Raw genomic sequence first — 16,758 nt, 5'->3', positions numbered from 1 at the left:
GCCAAGGATCTTCAGATATTCTCCAACAACCCTCTTGCCCGGATCCTAAACTCCGTCAAGCAAGGTGCATCAGAAGCCGCACTTCTCAACCTCCCTAAGACCTCCTCTTTAAAACGCTCTAGAGTCCTCATAGTATGGGTCCGGTAAGGGATTTCCGCTCTAGAGTCCTACCCTGGCGATTTGTCTCCGCTCTAGGGTCCTACTTCCGACCGAGTCCGCTCTACAGTCCCCCGCTCTAGAGTCCTACAGCCTGGCTCCACTGTCAAATTACTTAATTAAAAACCACTTACCAGCAGCCGATTTAAAAATACTTTGCTTATTTGGTTCCTCGTAGTTTTGTCGAAACTATACAAAAAACCAGTCCCATAACTCTAACCGTTTTCTTGATTAAGCCGTTCGGAAATTACACACAAACGAAAGAACACACACACTTTTTGGGGTTATTAGTATAGATAATAGTACACCAAAGTTAATAGCTCTGGAATATTCTGACCGCTGAATTACGAATATGTTGATCAGCATTCTCAGTTTAATATCATTCATAAATATAATAATAATAATTCATAAATATAATAATAATAAATATAACGGAAGATTAAAAATTCAGTGTAGCTCCTTAAGTCCTTAAGTGTAATATGTCATCTACTTTGGTGAACATGGATACTGGTATACAGGAGCATATCATCAGGCAAAGGAAACTCCAGTAGAGATACAAGATCTTTTGGACTGTGTGCGCCCCTCTCTCCCCAATAGGAAGAGCTGGCTGAACTCTTGCCTTGTAACAAGATATACAGGCAACAGTAGCCATATCCCTCAGCACTGTGACAATGAGGTACTTATTGACCCTGAATCAATAATAGTCACTGTGTCTCTTGGTGAAGAACGCACAATAAAGTTCACTCATAAGTCGACTGAAAAGTCCTTAAAGCTCAAAGATGGAAGTGTGTACGTGATGTCCAGGTTGTCCCAGGAAATCTGGAATCATGGTATTGAACCTCTCACTAATGAAGAAGATGAAGAAGAATCTGATGAGAAAAATTCTGTGAGGTACAGCTTTACCTTTAGGCATATTGCGCCTTACTACAAAAATAGCACAGTTTTAATTGGGGACTCAAACACTAAATACATTAAATTTGGTAAAGATGTTGGAACTCTCGGAAAATGGGTTCCTGGTAAGCGAATGTGGGCTGCTAAAATTGACGATATTCCTGCTCCGAAAGACATAGGCCCTTATCGGAACATTGTTATACACACGGGAATCAATGATATTCGGGATGATTCCAACAGACCATCTACTAGAACACTTATTGCTAAGCTTAAGAAGAAATGTAGTGAAATTCAGCAATTTTATCCTAATAGTAAAGTTCATATTAGTCTACTCTTGCCCACTAAATCACAGTTTGTTAACTCACGTATAGGGGAGTTAAACAGTTTAATTGTCGACATGGTTTATAATAGGAAAAACATGTTTATTATAGATAACTCTGTACTAGGTTCTGTTAACGGATGCATGCCTTCTAAGTATGGTCGATTCTCACGTGATGGCACACCATTGGTCAATGATGTTGTACATCTCGGAAGAGAAGGCCTGAAAATATTTTGCATGAGTATAAAACGATGTATTGTACAACGTGGTGGAAGTCAGTCCACGGAAAGATTTAAAGGTGGAAATGGTGACTATAGGAGTGCCCTAAGTAGGGGTAGTAGGGGTGATATCTTACCGATATGACCTCAATAAACTTTAATATTACAAGAGAGAGATGTCCAGGTTGTGATAGCAATGTACTAAGCCATCATAAAGTCATAATATGTGAGTGTTGCGATACAATATATCATGCCAAATGTTCTGAACAGAGCTTTAAATTTGACCATGTTAAACAAATGTGGCACTGCAGTCAATGTTTCGCCTTCAAATCCCAAAGGTACAATCCTTTCAACTCAATTATTTATGACAAATATGATCCCAACACTGTAGAAAGAGACGAAGATATGGAGACTATTTCAAACATTCTAAAAGACTGTAGGTCTTATAACATGTCAAATTTCAACCGGCTGTCAAAAAACATACTTAACCATAACAAGCCGTTTATATCTATTGTGTTTAACAACATTGATGGGAACGCATCTAACTTTGACAGCTTTATTACTGATATGAGTCAATATGATGAGAAATTTGCAGTTATTGCGCTAGCTGAAACAAACATTGATGAGGAAAATAAAGATTTATACAAAATTGATGGTTACAGCAGTGAGTATAACTCCAAAACTGATGGGAAAAAGAAAGGTAGTGGCCTTGGTGTATATATTGACAATAAGTACCAATACAGCCGAATCGAAAAGTTATGTAAATGCTCTGACAATCTTGAAACACTTTTTGTTGAGATCACTAACACAGAGGTTCCACAGATTGCTGGTGTTGTCTACAGGCCCCCTAGTGGTGATATTCTAGATGCACTTGCTGAGCTTGACGTGTTGATGAAATTCCTACCGTCTAATAATGTAGCCTTGACAGGTGACTTCAATGTTGATCTTTTGGCCCAGGGACGAAACATAGCTGAATTTGAACAAACTATCTACAGTAACAATTTAATCCCTTTGATATCGATTGCCACCCATGCCAAGCCGGGTTGCAACGAAAGCTTAATTGATAATATTTTAGTGAACTCTACTGAGCGTGTCTTAGGATCTGGAATTCTTGAATCCAAGATTTCCCATCATAACCCAATCTTCTGTTTCATATCGTGTAATACTAAAGAGAGTCCAAATGATACCAAACTTAAACCTAAGTATGATTACTGTGAGTCTAATATAGAAAGCTTCCTTAATGACATTGGAAGGGATATCTACCGATCGAACTTTTCGTATGATGAGGAAGGTTTTGAAAAATTTGTCGAAACTGTCCATGAAAAAATCGAACTGAATTTCAAATTGGACTCTACTGCTGGTTTTCAATCAAAACGCAATAGATTGATGAATCCATGGATCACTTCTGCGTTAATTAAATCTGTGTTTACTAAAGGCTTTCACTACAAGCGATGGAAGGCTTCGTGTACCAAAATCAACCCATTAGGTGAGGAAACTTTATATCTTAAGTATAAGGAGTATCGTTCTATCCTAAACAAAGCTATAAAATCTGCGAAAAAAGCCCACTATGGAAAAAAATTTGAACTTGCTAAAGGAAATATTAAAAAAACCTGGGAATTGATTAACGAACTCAGGGGTAAATCTAAAAAAGATATAAAAGCATCATTCTTAATTGATGGTCGAATTGTAACTGAACGCCGTGAGATTGCTAACGGATTTAACATCTACTTCTCGTCTATTGCTCGTAATCTTAATTCAAAAGTTCAATCTTCTGTACCATCTCGTACGGTAACTGATGGCAATTTTATTAAGACGAAGTTTAAACAATACCTCAAGGGCAGAGAAAGAATAGTGAACTCTTTTTTTCTCAGCCCCTGTGACGAGGAAGAGATAAGTAAAATCATTGGTAGCCTTGAAAATGGGAAGGCAAGTGATATCTCTGTTAAAGTCTTAAAAAAGAGTGTAAATTATCTGTCTGGTCATATCTCTAGATTCTTTAATTGGTTCTTGGACAATGGGGTCTTTCCAAACAAGCTTAAAACGGGCTCTATTACACCAATTTATAAAAAAGGAGACTCACGATGCCTTGATAACTATCGACCTGTTTCTACATTACCGATATTTGGAAAAATACTTGAAAAAATAATCTATAATAGGTTATATAATTACCTCAGTGCTATGAACGTGATTTATGATCGACAATTTGGTTTTAGAAAACAACACTCAACATCTCATGCCGTAAACTATTCTGTCAATAAAATACTTAATGAGATTGAACAGAAAAATCATGTAATTGGAATATTTATTGATCTAAGTAAAGCATTTGACACAATTGAGCACGATAAACTCTTGCATAAACTTGAACACTATGGAGTAAGAGGTATTGCACTGAAAACTCTTGCTAGCTATCTAACAAACCGTAGCCAAGTAACTTCTTTTCAAACTGAAAAGTCGGACAAGTGTTCAGTTGAGTATGGTGTACCCCAGGGGTCAGTGTTAGGACCTCTACTATTTCTGATTTATATAAATGATATTGTGAGCTCCTCAAGCTTGGCTGAATTCGTCCTGTTTGCTGATGATACAAATATTTTTGTGATAGGTAGTTCAGCACAGGAAGCTTTTGAAAAAGCTAATCATGTAATGAAACAAGTCAGTAACTATATGGAGTCTAACAAGTTACATATAAATGCAGGGAAAAGTTGTTATATGCATTTTCAGCCAGGTTTGTCAAGAGCAACACAGACCTGTGCCAGAACACGGCCCTTTAACAGGAATCTAACGATTTTAATAGATGGCAAAAAGCTAGAAAAAGTTCAATGTACAAAGTTTCTTGGGGTGATAATAGACGAACAGCTAAGCTGGGAACCACATCTTAATCATTTATCTTTAAAGCTGAACTCCAGTATTGTATCGATTAAGAGAATTTGCAAATTCATTCCCAAATCTGAATATTTGAAACTGTACAATGCTCTTTTTATGTCACATCTTAGCTATTGTATAAGTTGCTGGGGTGGGATCCCTAAACATAAGCTGAATAAAATCTTTGCAATTCAAAAACGATGTATAAGACTGCTATTTGGTAACATTCCCAATTTTGATCATAAAGAATACTATTTAACCTGTGCACGTTCAAGAACTTATAACGAACATATGGCTAGCAAGAACTACTGTCTTGAACACACTAAACCGCTATTCACCGAGCAGAAAATTATGAACCTGGAGAATCTGCACATGTACCATACATTTATGGAATTATTCAAAATTCTTAAATTTGATGTCCCCCAGTCGATTAAAGATCTTTTCAAGTTCTGTCCTAGAAATGAAAAACTTCGTCTGATTGTCCCATTACTGAGGTTAGATATCTCCCAACAAAACTTTTTGTACACCTCTACGAAAATTTGGAATGACCTCAGCCCCTATGTATTCGAAATATGTGATGCTAATGTAGATGGGTTGATAATCCCGGGTTCTTCCAAGAATTCAGACTTATCAGCTTCGTCAGGTGTTATTAAATCTAACCTTAAAAAGCACTTGCTATCCCTCCAAAATCGAGATGACCCTAATACATGGTAACTAATCTATATTATATCTCAAACTCTACATCCGGTACGGATATGCACACATGATATCTCTCTCTGCCATGAAACATGGCTAACCTTTTAAACTGTGATTCAAAACCTAAAGCTAAACTAAAACTCAACTGGGCTCTCCTTTGTCACCAAACTAAACCAATAAGTAATTTAAGATTATTATATTTTTCTATATTTGTATACTGTAATTAGTATATTGACGTAGTGGATGGTTGAGGGGGTTTCAAGCACAGGTCACTCTCAAATCCTAAAGATAAGCAGTGGCCTTCGGCACTTGAAACCTCTTCAAACCTCCCCTGATTTATTTATTATTGATATTGTTTGATTGTGCCGTAAAAATAAATATTTGTTTTATTAAATATTTGTTTTATTAAATATTCTGGGATCGTTTGTGACCGGGACTGAACACTAATTCAAATTGACGTAAAAATATTACAGTAGGTTAGTAGATGATATCGGTAAATCCCGGTGTCGTAAATAATTTGTATTTCTATCGATAAATGATTAGAGGTTTTGTTAAACATTAAAGAGGTTACAACAGTCAGATAAGTCGTCAGTCAACAGGTTCGGTCAATTTCCAGGTGCCTTTTAAAGTCCGATTATATTTGAACGATTAACAAATTATTATAAAGATATGTTACACTACATTAGAACCCTGACAACTTCCAACTTCACAAGGCTGATTGCGAAACAGTTCGAACGTAAACACTTAAACAGTAAAACTAACTGTCTACTAATCAAGCCTTCGATAGAGTAGTGAAGTAGATACGAAGAAAGGGCAAGTCGATAAAAACCGTCTTCGAGGTCCCCATAACAAGCTGAGAGGACCCCTAAACAAGCTGAGAGGATCCCTAAACAAGCTGAGAGGACCCCTAAACAAGCTGAGAGGACCCCTAAACAAGCTGAGAGGACTCCTAAACAAACTGAGAGGATCCCTAAACAAGCTGAGAGGACCCCTAAACAAGCTGAGAGGACCCCTAAACAAGCTGAGAGGATCCCTAAACAAGCTGAGAGGATCCCTAAACAAGCTGAGAGGACCCCTAAACAAGCTGAGAGGACCCCTAAACAAGCTGAGAGGATCCCTAAACACAACTTGTCAAACACAGCAAGCACATCTCAGAGCAAGGCCCACCACACTGCAACACACCTATCCGCACATCATGATAGCCACTGCGCTATTGTATTAATGTGGTGGTCGACTATCTGATGCTCTAGCTGATCTTATAGCATGTACAGCAAATCAGAGGGCCAATGAAAGAGGGGCTGTGGGGCACGTGACTGGAGTACTACACGGCTACAAGCGAAACAGTGTGTCAACTATTCATATCATCATAATCATATAATCATGTTATATCTTCTTAAAATAGTATTATATCTTTAAAGATTATAATGCCGATCAGTTGCTTGCTCGATATAAGGTTTGGTGATTTGTTTCCCCACAAATGTTAACTTGTAGATCTTTACTTGCTTATACATTGGACAGTTAGCGGGAGCAAACGTGAAATGTAGCCGAAATTAACTGTCAAGCAAACGTTAAGAATGTCTGCTCAAGGAATCTTCTCGACGACAAGGATTGGCAGAGTTACAAAACGCGATAGGTAAATTTCCAAACCAAGTAAATGATCGTTAGCTATCTCAGAGTTTAACCCTGGAAATAGTAAGCTCGACATTTTGTCGTACAAGAAACAAGTTTTCTCACACGTTACATAACAGGAGATCATTATGTGGAGCAGGGTGAAAGCTAGACTACTGTACAATTCCCGTCAGCAATAACGAAAAGCTGACGTGCTAGAGCAATTAGTCGAGATCAAATTAATTAACTTACATCTGTTGCGTACACTCCCCGAGCGATATAAATGTACTGCAGCGATCAGGAATTGGAAATTTAACGAATTTCCTAGCATTACCGGGTGATTTCAGCCAAGCAGCTCTATTGTGTTTGCGCAGTAAATACAGTGGTTTCCACCCAGGCACAGCTGTTGTACCAGTGGTATAAGGTATCCTGCCCAGACCGGGACACCACATATTTCATTAATTAAATAACTAAAGGTTCAATTAATTAACCGAGCTGAAAGTGAGTTAGCAGAGATCTGTAGCAAGCTAACCTTTAACAGAAAGGAGATCATCACAGAAAGGTGTTGAAAATGTTTTGAAGAGCCGAGCAAGCTGTTCGACGATGTTTAAAATTTAAAAGGTCCTGAGTTCATGGTAATTTACAGGAGAAAATTGCTTTTTAATTGTCTTTCGTCTCTAACCTGTTCCTTGTTCTGTGATTTAGTTGAGAATATTTGTCGTTTCATGTCAGTATACTCGTCAGTCAAACTTGAAACCTTCAATACGTGTCAATAAAGGCAGCAATAACCAACTCAGAGCGTTGCAACTTAACCGATATGGGTTACAAAGCTTCTTTTACGTGATCCCTACATTTCTCAGCGTTCTAATAATCTCAGCTTGGCATCATTAGTCTCTCTCATCATTCTTCTCTAATGAGAGTCAGTTTTACAGTGAGAGACAGCGAGGCTTTTTTTACAAGTTTAAAACTAGAAACAAGACAAAACGGCACTATTTGAAACTGTAAACGGCCGACATATTCTCACGAGACCCGAAAGGCGTAAGCACAGCAAATACGGTGGGCAACGAAGCAAAGCGAAAAGGCGGCAGGAGATGTGAAAAAATCGTCATTACTCACTGTAAGGCATGAACGGGGCTATTAAGAAGTTATTACAATGAACAGGACAATTAAGATGTGATTACGATAATTGACCAGTAAGCGACAGTTCACACGTACTCAATGTTTGACGCAATGTTTGACAGACCAGTCATTACTGATGAGATGCTCAGTGGCAAGCAAGGTGCTAGACGTACTTCCGGGTTATAATTAGTTGTTTTAATTATTATTGTAATTACACTACAAGACTCAATCATCTGTGTTTGGATTGTGTGTCAGCTGTTGCAGACGGCCCGCAAAACAAACAAGTGATCTCTTTATTGCCTTGTATTTCATATGTGCCACCCAAAATGACTCACCATCGATAATTAATAATTATCAACGAGAAATATCACAAATAGTAACAAGTATACGCGACTATAAAATAGCGCTAGCGCGGCATAATAGACAGAATAATCAGCAGATCGATTGTTAGATAACACCACTGTTAGTCTGTTACATTTCGTGTTATCTTTATATATTGAGTAGGATGGCGGCAGATCTTAGATAAGAAATGCAGTTACATTTAATTGTGATTGTAAGGGTACAAATTTACTTGCGATTTCCAGCATTAGTAGCTGCAGTTAGTACATTGATTGGTACAAAACTGATTTCCTTCAGTTTTCCATGCGTAAAAACAGATGGTACTATCTTCATATAATATTAATATATCATCATTAATATCCTCAGTAGGGTTCAATAGCAACACTTTCAATATCCCTTGTCCGACTCTGCAATATCTGTATATTTTTATCTTCCTATTGAATAAATTAATAAAATTAATCGTTGTTTTACCTTGGCTTTAGTCATCATCCTCTTTGACAATTCCCTCGGATTGTGATCGTACTTCGAGTAGTATTTGAACTGAAATTGCCGCTTGTTATTTCAAAAGAATGCCACTTACATTCTTCAGGACAATTTATCCTTGATCTGTTGAGATAATTCAAAACAAATTTAATTTACTCACACCTGAATCTAATAAAAATTGCTCTAGGAGGTTACATTTTTCTCCACCCCAGACAAAGATAATGATCGGATCAAATACTCAGTAATAATGCGAATAATGCGACAATATCTAATATTAGCAGCACAGACAGCATTTCCTACGATAACACACAATGTCTCTTACACAATTGCACGTCTGAAGTCTTTGCATTGTTTCTAAAAATGAGAGTTTCCGTCAAGTTTCAATCGCAATGACAATTGTTTCCACATCGGGGAGTGTGTGGCGGAGTGTGTGGAAATTAACACAGATTACGATGTAGACAATCTAAAATAAGAGTGAGCTAAATTTACTGACAATTTGGGATGATCCTGGCATGAGGTTGCAACAAGTGGAATTCTTCAAATTCTTTATGTTTGAATGCAACAAAAAAAAGCAAAAGCAAGATAAAAGGATTCGACCTAAAAAGTAATGCATGTTAAAATTGTCAAATATGTCAAAATAAGAATACAAATACAAGTTAAAACTAACAACTAGAGCACATACTTTGCGTAGTAAGAGGATGTAACCAGACATGCTGGAATGATAAGCATTTTGACAATAAATACACCTCCAAGTGTTAAAACAAAATATCATCAAATGACGATCTTATAACGATCTTAAACGCGTCACAGTGCTGATTTTTAAGGAGAGCAATTAGTCATCAGTTAAGAAGTAGAGGCAATTTAGTAACAAGCAAACAGAAATCACTAACAAGATAAGACCTAAAGAAGAAGACACTGTGAAGGTGAATAGGTATTAGAGGGACAGCAAACTGGACAACCGGATAAAACTGTACACCAGAGGTCATGCACCAAAAATACAGCCAGGCTCCACATCAGCTCAAATCATTGTAGCACGTGACAATTTGAGAGATGAGTGCTTTGTCTGGTGACGATTAATGACGCATTTCAAAGTACCTCTGAGTCTCGCACCACCAGGTAATCATGACGATTACCTATTTTTAACACAACCTCCACAGTCAACCATAAGGATCTTATGTTTTTAATGTTTAAAATTTAATGTTTATAGACGGTAGGGATGGTCTCAAATTACAAAACCGGCCATGAAATATATGTTAATATTAATTAAAATTAATAAACTGTGATAATTAAACAATCGTGATGTCAAATAAGGCACAAAGAGAACCGGCTCATTCCCAAGAGACAAATGTTAAATAAAATCACCGATAGAAACCAAGCTGTGGAACAATTTTATCAATGATATAACCTCACATGCAATTAAACAATATAATCTTAACATATATCAGATATAACATTATAATAATAATATGTACTCCCACATTAATACACCGAATATAATATATTCAATGGTGGTATATTTTTATATATCAACCACGCTCCAACGCCCTGGAAAGACTATTTTAAATTACTCATACATGTTGGTAAGTTTTTTTGCAATCACAAATTGCGATGCAGTCTCGCAGTTTCTGGCAAATGTGCAGAACGAAAATACAAAAAAGCAAGACAAAGAGAACTTTTAATCTAATAACTGTATCTACCAGCAATTTAAAACGAAACTAAATAATAATTTCAGCGGTAAGCACAATTTTGGCGGGAAAACAGTTACAAAGAAATAGTGTTACCGAGACATAGAGTCTGGCTGTAACATAACTTATTGCTGACAGAACGTCTAGCTGTAATAAGTTGTAACATAACTTACGAGAACGACAGGAGGAAGGCCGCTGAGCCTGTACTCTCGGATACATCTGTCTTCAGACATGTACTTTCCCAGACGTTTCTCCTTAGGTGGCAGGTACAACCCAAAGTTGAAACTCTCGTCCAGCTCCTGACAGGGAAACAAGGTGTCAGTTGTCACGTGTCATGTGTCACGTGTCATGTGTCACGTGTTAATGACATGTGTTATCGTGTCATTAACACGTGACACGTAACTGCTGGTCAGTTTAACTTGGTGGATAGTGTGATTATCACACTGTGTGATAGACAAAACCAGGTTCAAGTTGTAGTAGGGGCAATTAGTTAAAAATTTGTAATGAGGAACAATTAGTTGAAAACTTACACAATAAGGAACAATTAGTTCAAAACTTGTAATGAGGGGCAATAACTTTTTGATTAAAGTAATGGGAGTCTTTTGTCTTTTGATACTTTTTATTAGAGTAATATAGCCTGGTTATGGGCAACATGTGAAATTTATTTATTTCACTTACGGGGCATAATGATAGTACGATCTGATTTTTGATTTCCCATATCTTTGCGTTGATGTCGACCGTGATGACAGACTGAAAGTGGTAATTGATAACAAGATATCGCAATGTGTCATAAACTTGTTTTCATTAAATTTTGAATTCCTAAAAGAAACTTGATAATTGAATAGAGGAAGAGCCAATATTTGTAACAATGGTATGTGTATTGAAGCAGAGTAAGGTGACAATTAGACTGTTTCCTGTTGTGTGGGGACGCGTCAACTACCTTGACTTACAGGCTACACTTTTCTAGTCAATATTCTCAAATACATAATACAGTTAAAACTTAAAATAAAAGTTGATTCTTCAGTTTTTATAACTTGTATTACAATAAAGCAATGATAAAATTTGTGTAAATGTAGAAAGTTATGAAGATCGTTTGACAGCTAACCTCTAGTTTCTTCTCAGAGATCTTAACATGAAGCTGCAATTGATTCGCTTTGTCTTTTACTGCGGTTGAGTCTCTGTTCTGGAATGCTGTTGCTGCTCTAATTATGGAATTTGATCTATTTAGTGAAGATGACCTCCCCAAGGAATTTGAACTTACAGCTCGTTTCAATGAACTGAACCCATTTCCATACCGGTCATTAGAGTGTCTTTTGTAGCGACTATCTAATGTTGCATAAGCCATTCTGTCTTTCAGGTCATCTGCATAGTATTATCGTTTAAGAACAAGAGCATCTTTTTTATAGGTGTTACTATATGATATCATCAATGAGAAGGTTGTTCAAATTGAAATTTAAGACTAGATTTGTTCAATAGGCAAATAATAGTATGGTCCAGATAATGATAGACAATTCTGGATGCAAAACAAAAGGAACACTACATTGACCAGTATCAGGATATATAATCAATTGGGAAGGTCATTCTGTCATTTGTTTTTGTCACATGATAATAGAATCACTTATCTCATGCTTTTCAACTATTTTATGTGTAAGTGTAATCTTAATGGGATTAGACAGACTCCATTGTAAGTTAGCACATTTAGGAACTATGTAAAAAGATAAGAGGCTGTCATGGCACCCTTGGTAACTTGTACTCCATTGTATAGATCTATATTGTAAAGTACACTATATTCAATACAAATCACAAACGACTAAGAACCGAGTACCAGTCTAGGGATTTGGCTGCTTGACCTGAAACGGTATGTAGGATATCAATCTATATCCGAAAATTTTAAAATGTATGGTAAAAGTTTTGAAATTTCCGATTTCGTGAACCTCATGCCATTAAACCCTGTGTTTCTATGCTAAGGATTCATCATGCACCTTTTTTACTGGTACCATATCTCGAGACATGCTTTCAAGTATTGAGATCAGATTGTGAGGACCTGGAATGTTACCTGAGTACACCAAATCTTTAAATTTACGGTTGATATCCTGCCTAGCAGCTTCTAAACCAGAAAAGAACCGGATATAAAAGCCGGAATCAAATCAAGCCAAAAATAGCAATCAAGGCAGAGGTGGATGAAGATGCAAAACCTTAGTGTACCACAATCCACATGTTAAACATACAGCCCTAATAAAGCCAAAGCATCGAACATTTAACTACGAAAACCACTTTTGCTTATATATATAGTGAAGTTGCTTTTAAAAGCTTTTAAAAATATTAAGATAGGCTAATGCACTTACTCAAAGGAACAAATAGTTTCTTTTTGTGCTTTTGACTGCCCAAGTACAAATAAGATGAGAAGTAAGAAGTTAATTGCATAGTAACGCAAGTGGAAACACACAGGTGGACATGCAAAGATTTTACTATTTTATAGCTTCGTTTTGATTGGTTTTGTTGTTATTACGTTGTGTTTAGTGCAATCTACACATTAATGGGATGCATCTTCGGACGTGATGAATATTTTTTGATGCAATAAAAACTGACTATCAAAGAATTCTCCTGGTGACCAAAGGCTTTCTCATAACTTCATAAAGTTAATTTTAATAAATCAGACATTTCAAACAGCCCTAGTTCAAATTAATAAACTTCTTCTTTGATAAATATGGATGGAACCACAGATAATCATTATGATTACTCTCGTTTTCCATACGTTCACATTTCACTAAACGAATTACAGGGCGGCGCTTAGCCTGTCATTTCGCCGCAGCTTCAATCAAGTGTTTATTAACAATATTAGGGGTCCTCAGGTAATGAAAATACAATTTTCAATAGTCGCTGCTTACCTTACTTTACTTATCACTTAAATCGAGAGTATCAGTTGAACGTTTAGGATTAACCTTAGCTTACCTGGGGACACCAGGCTATTATGTTCATAAACATAAATAGAGATTCGGCGGAATGACAGGCTGAGTGCCGCCCAGTAAGATTAACCATATCTAAATGAAATTATTTTACTAGGCAGCTCTTAGCTCAGCCTGTCATTCCGCCATAGCTTCAGTTTATAAACAAAAAAGCCTAAACTCTATTACAGGCCAGGTAAATTATACGTTATACTTTGCTTAGCTTTAATTGTAGTTTTTGAATAGTATCTTCTTGGCGATGACAATAAGGTCACTCTCAAATCCTAAAGATAAGCAGTGGCCTTTGGCACTAGAAACCTCTTCAAGCCTCCCCTGATTTATTTATTATTGATATTGTTTGATTATGCCGTAAAAATAAATATTTGTTTTATTATATTTGTTTTATTAATACGATTTCAAAGTAAAGCAAGCTCTGGTCTATAGCATTTTCGGTGTATGCAAAAGCTTTCAGACCCACACATTCGATCCTTGCTTTGTTAGTTGCCTAGCATGTCCTTTCACAACCCAATTAATTAGCAAACAAAAAGTCATACACCAAATGAGCATTATTGGTTATATTTCCATTGTACTAAAATTAAATTTCTTGTTTCATTGAAAAATGGCCGAGCGTGCTTAATATAATCACTTTACACCCTTGATACATGCTTCGCGCGCGAAAAGTGGCATGCAACGTATGTCAATTACACCCGATCTTCGAGATTTGTCTATAAGTATAAGGGCCCGACAGTTGAAACCGACTAGAATCGATGTATTTTCGGACGCTGATTCCGAGTCACCCTACAGGACATAGGGTTAAAATGCTCCCCTGTATTGGTGAAAAACTGTCTCGATCACGTGATATGACCGTATAAGGCAGTTTATCTAATCTCTCGTTAGGGTTAATAAGGTTTCACTACATACTTTTGTTAGGGATGTGTATCATGTAGAGTTATTAATCATCATCCAAACATGTGTCTTGTTTCATTGATGCAATGATAATTCACTGTCAACTGTTCACGGGCGCGTCGAAGTGGCGACCTCCCCAAATTAATGCTTTTTACCTAGCTTTTTAGTTTATTGCTCGCTTTTTTAATACGCATGAACAATGAAGGTTGAAAAGAGCGCCGCGCGTACATGGCACAGAGATTGGCGTACCAGGTAAAAATGCTTTTATACAAAGTACAGTAAACATCGTCCATTTAGGTAAACAATGTTTGATCATGATGTTCATGTATGATGTAAATTTGAACAACTCTAAATTCGTACATCAATATTGTCAAATTCATGCATCTCAATAGTAATATTTAAGTAATATTTACAATTTACACAATACATGATGATTAATAAAAGTTGTCTCTTCACAATTGTATTTATATTACATAGTTGATTGATAACGTCAACCCTTCCAGATCGTTGCTTTGCAAATTAACAAAGCAATGATCTAGTCAGAATGATAGTCGATGCGAAGTAAGAATGAAAGTTTGCGCTGCGCGTCAAAGCGGCGACGTCCCCCAAATTATACTAACAATTAATATAGCCAAAATACTTCACCTACCCAAGAAACCTTACTATATATATATATATATATATACTGGCAGGGGCCAACTTCGAAAGTAAAAGAGCTAGAGACTTCCGGTTATTTGCAAAATGGTCGATTTGTTGTTTGTAACATTTCCCCCGGCCCCAGGGGGGAATTTTTGACCATTGTTAATGATTTGGCCCGCGGCGCGCGCTTGTCATACGTTGTATGACCCGCCGCGCACGAAGTGCGCGGCTCCCCCTGTATCGTCAGGACGATAAACCCCACCATAGTGAAACGACCGTGGGGGTCGCAACGTGATACAAGCGCGCGCTACTTCGTAGCATTTGCCATCGGGCCAACATTTCGAGAAGAAAGCGGCGCGCGCTACTTCGAAGAAATTTAGACGAGTAACATCCGTCAAGGAAATTTGTAGTAGAGGCTCTTACGGGCATTGTCTGCTCGATACGTTAGGGACCCCAGATACACCTTACTACACGTATTTTTGACCGTAGAATCGATTGAAAGTGGTTTCAAGATGATTGGACTGATTGTTCTGGGGTAAAATCGCAAAAAAACCGATTTTTGGGCCAAAAAACCATGTTTTTTGATATTTTGAGCAAGTTAATTTTGTTGGCATGTCGGCAAAACTTGCATAAAGATAGCTAAAAGACAGCCGCACAAGATTGTATAAAAATAAAACAAATCCCTCTATTTGTTCTGAGGTAAAAATCCAAAAAAGTGGTAAAAATTTTGACTTTTTTGCTTTAAGTTTGAATAATTTTTTGCAGTTGTATTAAATCAACCCAAAAATAGTCACATCGTGTTTGCCTAAATTTTTCCTTTCCGAGAAGTACCCACATCATATACTTTATCGAAGTTTGAATATTTTCACTCCGCAAGCGTTTTTGCCAAATTTTCGACGCGCACTACGCGCAAAAGCATTTAGTTGTTATCAATTGGCACCCGCGCGTTCATCATAAATTTCAAACAGCTATAACTCAGCGAGATTATGTCCGTTCTAGCTCATATTTTCACACTAAATAGAAAATAATGTGATCTTATTGCTGACAAAATATGAATATAATTACTCTATTTGCCTTAGAGTAATAGACTGTCAAAGTTTAAAACGCGCATTGGTATAGCACGTGACTAATAAGGCCAAATTTATACTTCTTAACATATTATCGATCCTTAGACATCATACTATTGTGTCCAATTAGCGGTTAGGTCTCTAAACTCGTAGCAGAAAACACGTCTTTTTGCCCGTAAGAGCCTCTACTATTGAGACATTGTAAATTTTTATGTTTGAGTTATTTCAAAATCTCCAGAAAAGTCTTATTTTGGGGCGATCAAAAGTTTACAACTTTAACTGTGCAGATTTTTGTCGTCTAATTGCCTAATTGTGTCACTGTCACGTGCCTGGCTGCTTGAAAATTGGAATGTGCCACGCGTGCAAATCACTTAATGTCGCGCGCAAGCTCAACCGTCTGTTTAAATTATACCTCCTATGATCTAGTAACAAGGCCAACAAGTTATAAGGTTTGCTGGGATCATAACGCATGAATGATGAAGAAGTACCCAATTACAAATTAGGGCTACTAGTACAAGCTAAACACAAGAATCTTTCATATAAAGATCATATGCCTTTTGCCATGCTGTTCAGTCGCAAGACAGCATGGCAAAAGATGAGCCTCACCGATGGCCCCACTTCTTGTCAAATTAGCTTTTAATTTTGAATTACGACCCAATCATGAAGTAAACAGTATAAGCTGTATAGTTTAACGGCAAATTTAACTGTAGAATTAAAATCATGAACATGAGTGCGAAAGTTTTTCCAATCTCCCCCAGTAAACAAGGTGTTGAGTTTCTACTATTCGAGATGTGAATGTCCGTTAAACTCCTTCCAGTTCTTGTATAT

At 36.9% G+C, this 16,758-nt stretch overlaps 3 protein-coding genes across 14 annotated transcripts in view; 1 reads left to right on the top strand and 2 right to left on the bottom strand.

Annotated features, from left to right (window-relative positions):
- The window catches only part of LOC134814937 (SH3 and multiple ankyrin repeat domains protein 3-like), a 50,896-nt gene extending 39,165 nt beyond the window's left edge, over positions 1 to 11,731 (bottom strand). For 2 of the 6 annotated variants that reach the window (XM_063823291.1, XM_063823292.1), the window contains exons 1-4: positions 11,479 to 11,731; positions 11,052 to 11,123; positions 10,547 to 10,672; positions 8,677 to 8,745 (exon numbers count right to left, since the gene is read on the bottom strand). In XM_063823291.1, the coding sequence (XP_063679361.1) occupies positions 8,677 to 8,745; positions 10,547 to 10,672; positions 11,052 to 11,123; positions 11,479 to 11,718 (507 nt within the window). In that variant the 5' untranslated portion in view covers positions 11,719 to 11,731. Of the gene's footprint in view, positions 1 to 7,429; positions 7,660 to 8,201; positions 8,313 to 8,676; positions 8,746 to 9,010; positions 9,159 to 10,546; positions 10,673 to 11,051; positions 11,124 to 11,478 lie in introns of those variants that run through there. The other 4 variants (XM_063823295.1, XM_063823298.1, XM_063823293.1 and 1 more) reach the window with 3 other exon arrangements.
- The window catches only part of LOC134814939 (cleavage stimulation factor subunit 1-like), a 58,545-nt gene that overhangs the window by 3,450 nt on the left and 38,337 nt on the right, over positions 1 to 16,758 (top strand). The window lies entirely within an intron of this gene.
- Positions 1 to 16,758, bottom strand: part of LOC134814934 (uncharacterized) — a 125,204-nt gene that overhangs the window by 89,820 nt on the left and 18,626 nt on the right. The window lies entirely within an intron of this gene.

This window comes from Bolinopsis microptera, chromosome 5 (assembly GCF_026151205.1).
Source record: "Bolinopsis microptera isolate Bmic1 chromosome 5, MBARI_Bmic_1.0, whole genome shotgun sequence".
Lineage (NCBI taxonomy): Eukaryota > Metazoa > Ctenophora > Tentaculata > Lobata > Bolinopsidae > Bolinopsis > Bolinopsis microptera.
The sequence above is the reverse complement of the archived record's forward strand: the minus strand, read 5'-3'. Positions and strand labels throughout refer to the sequence as shown.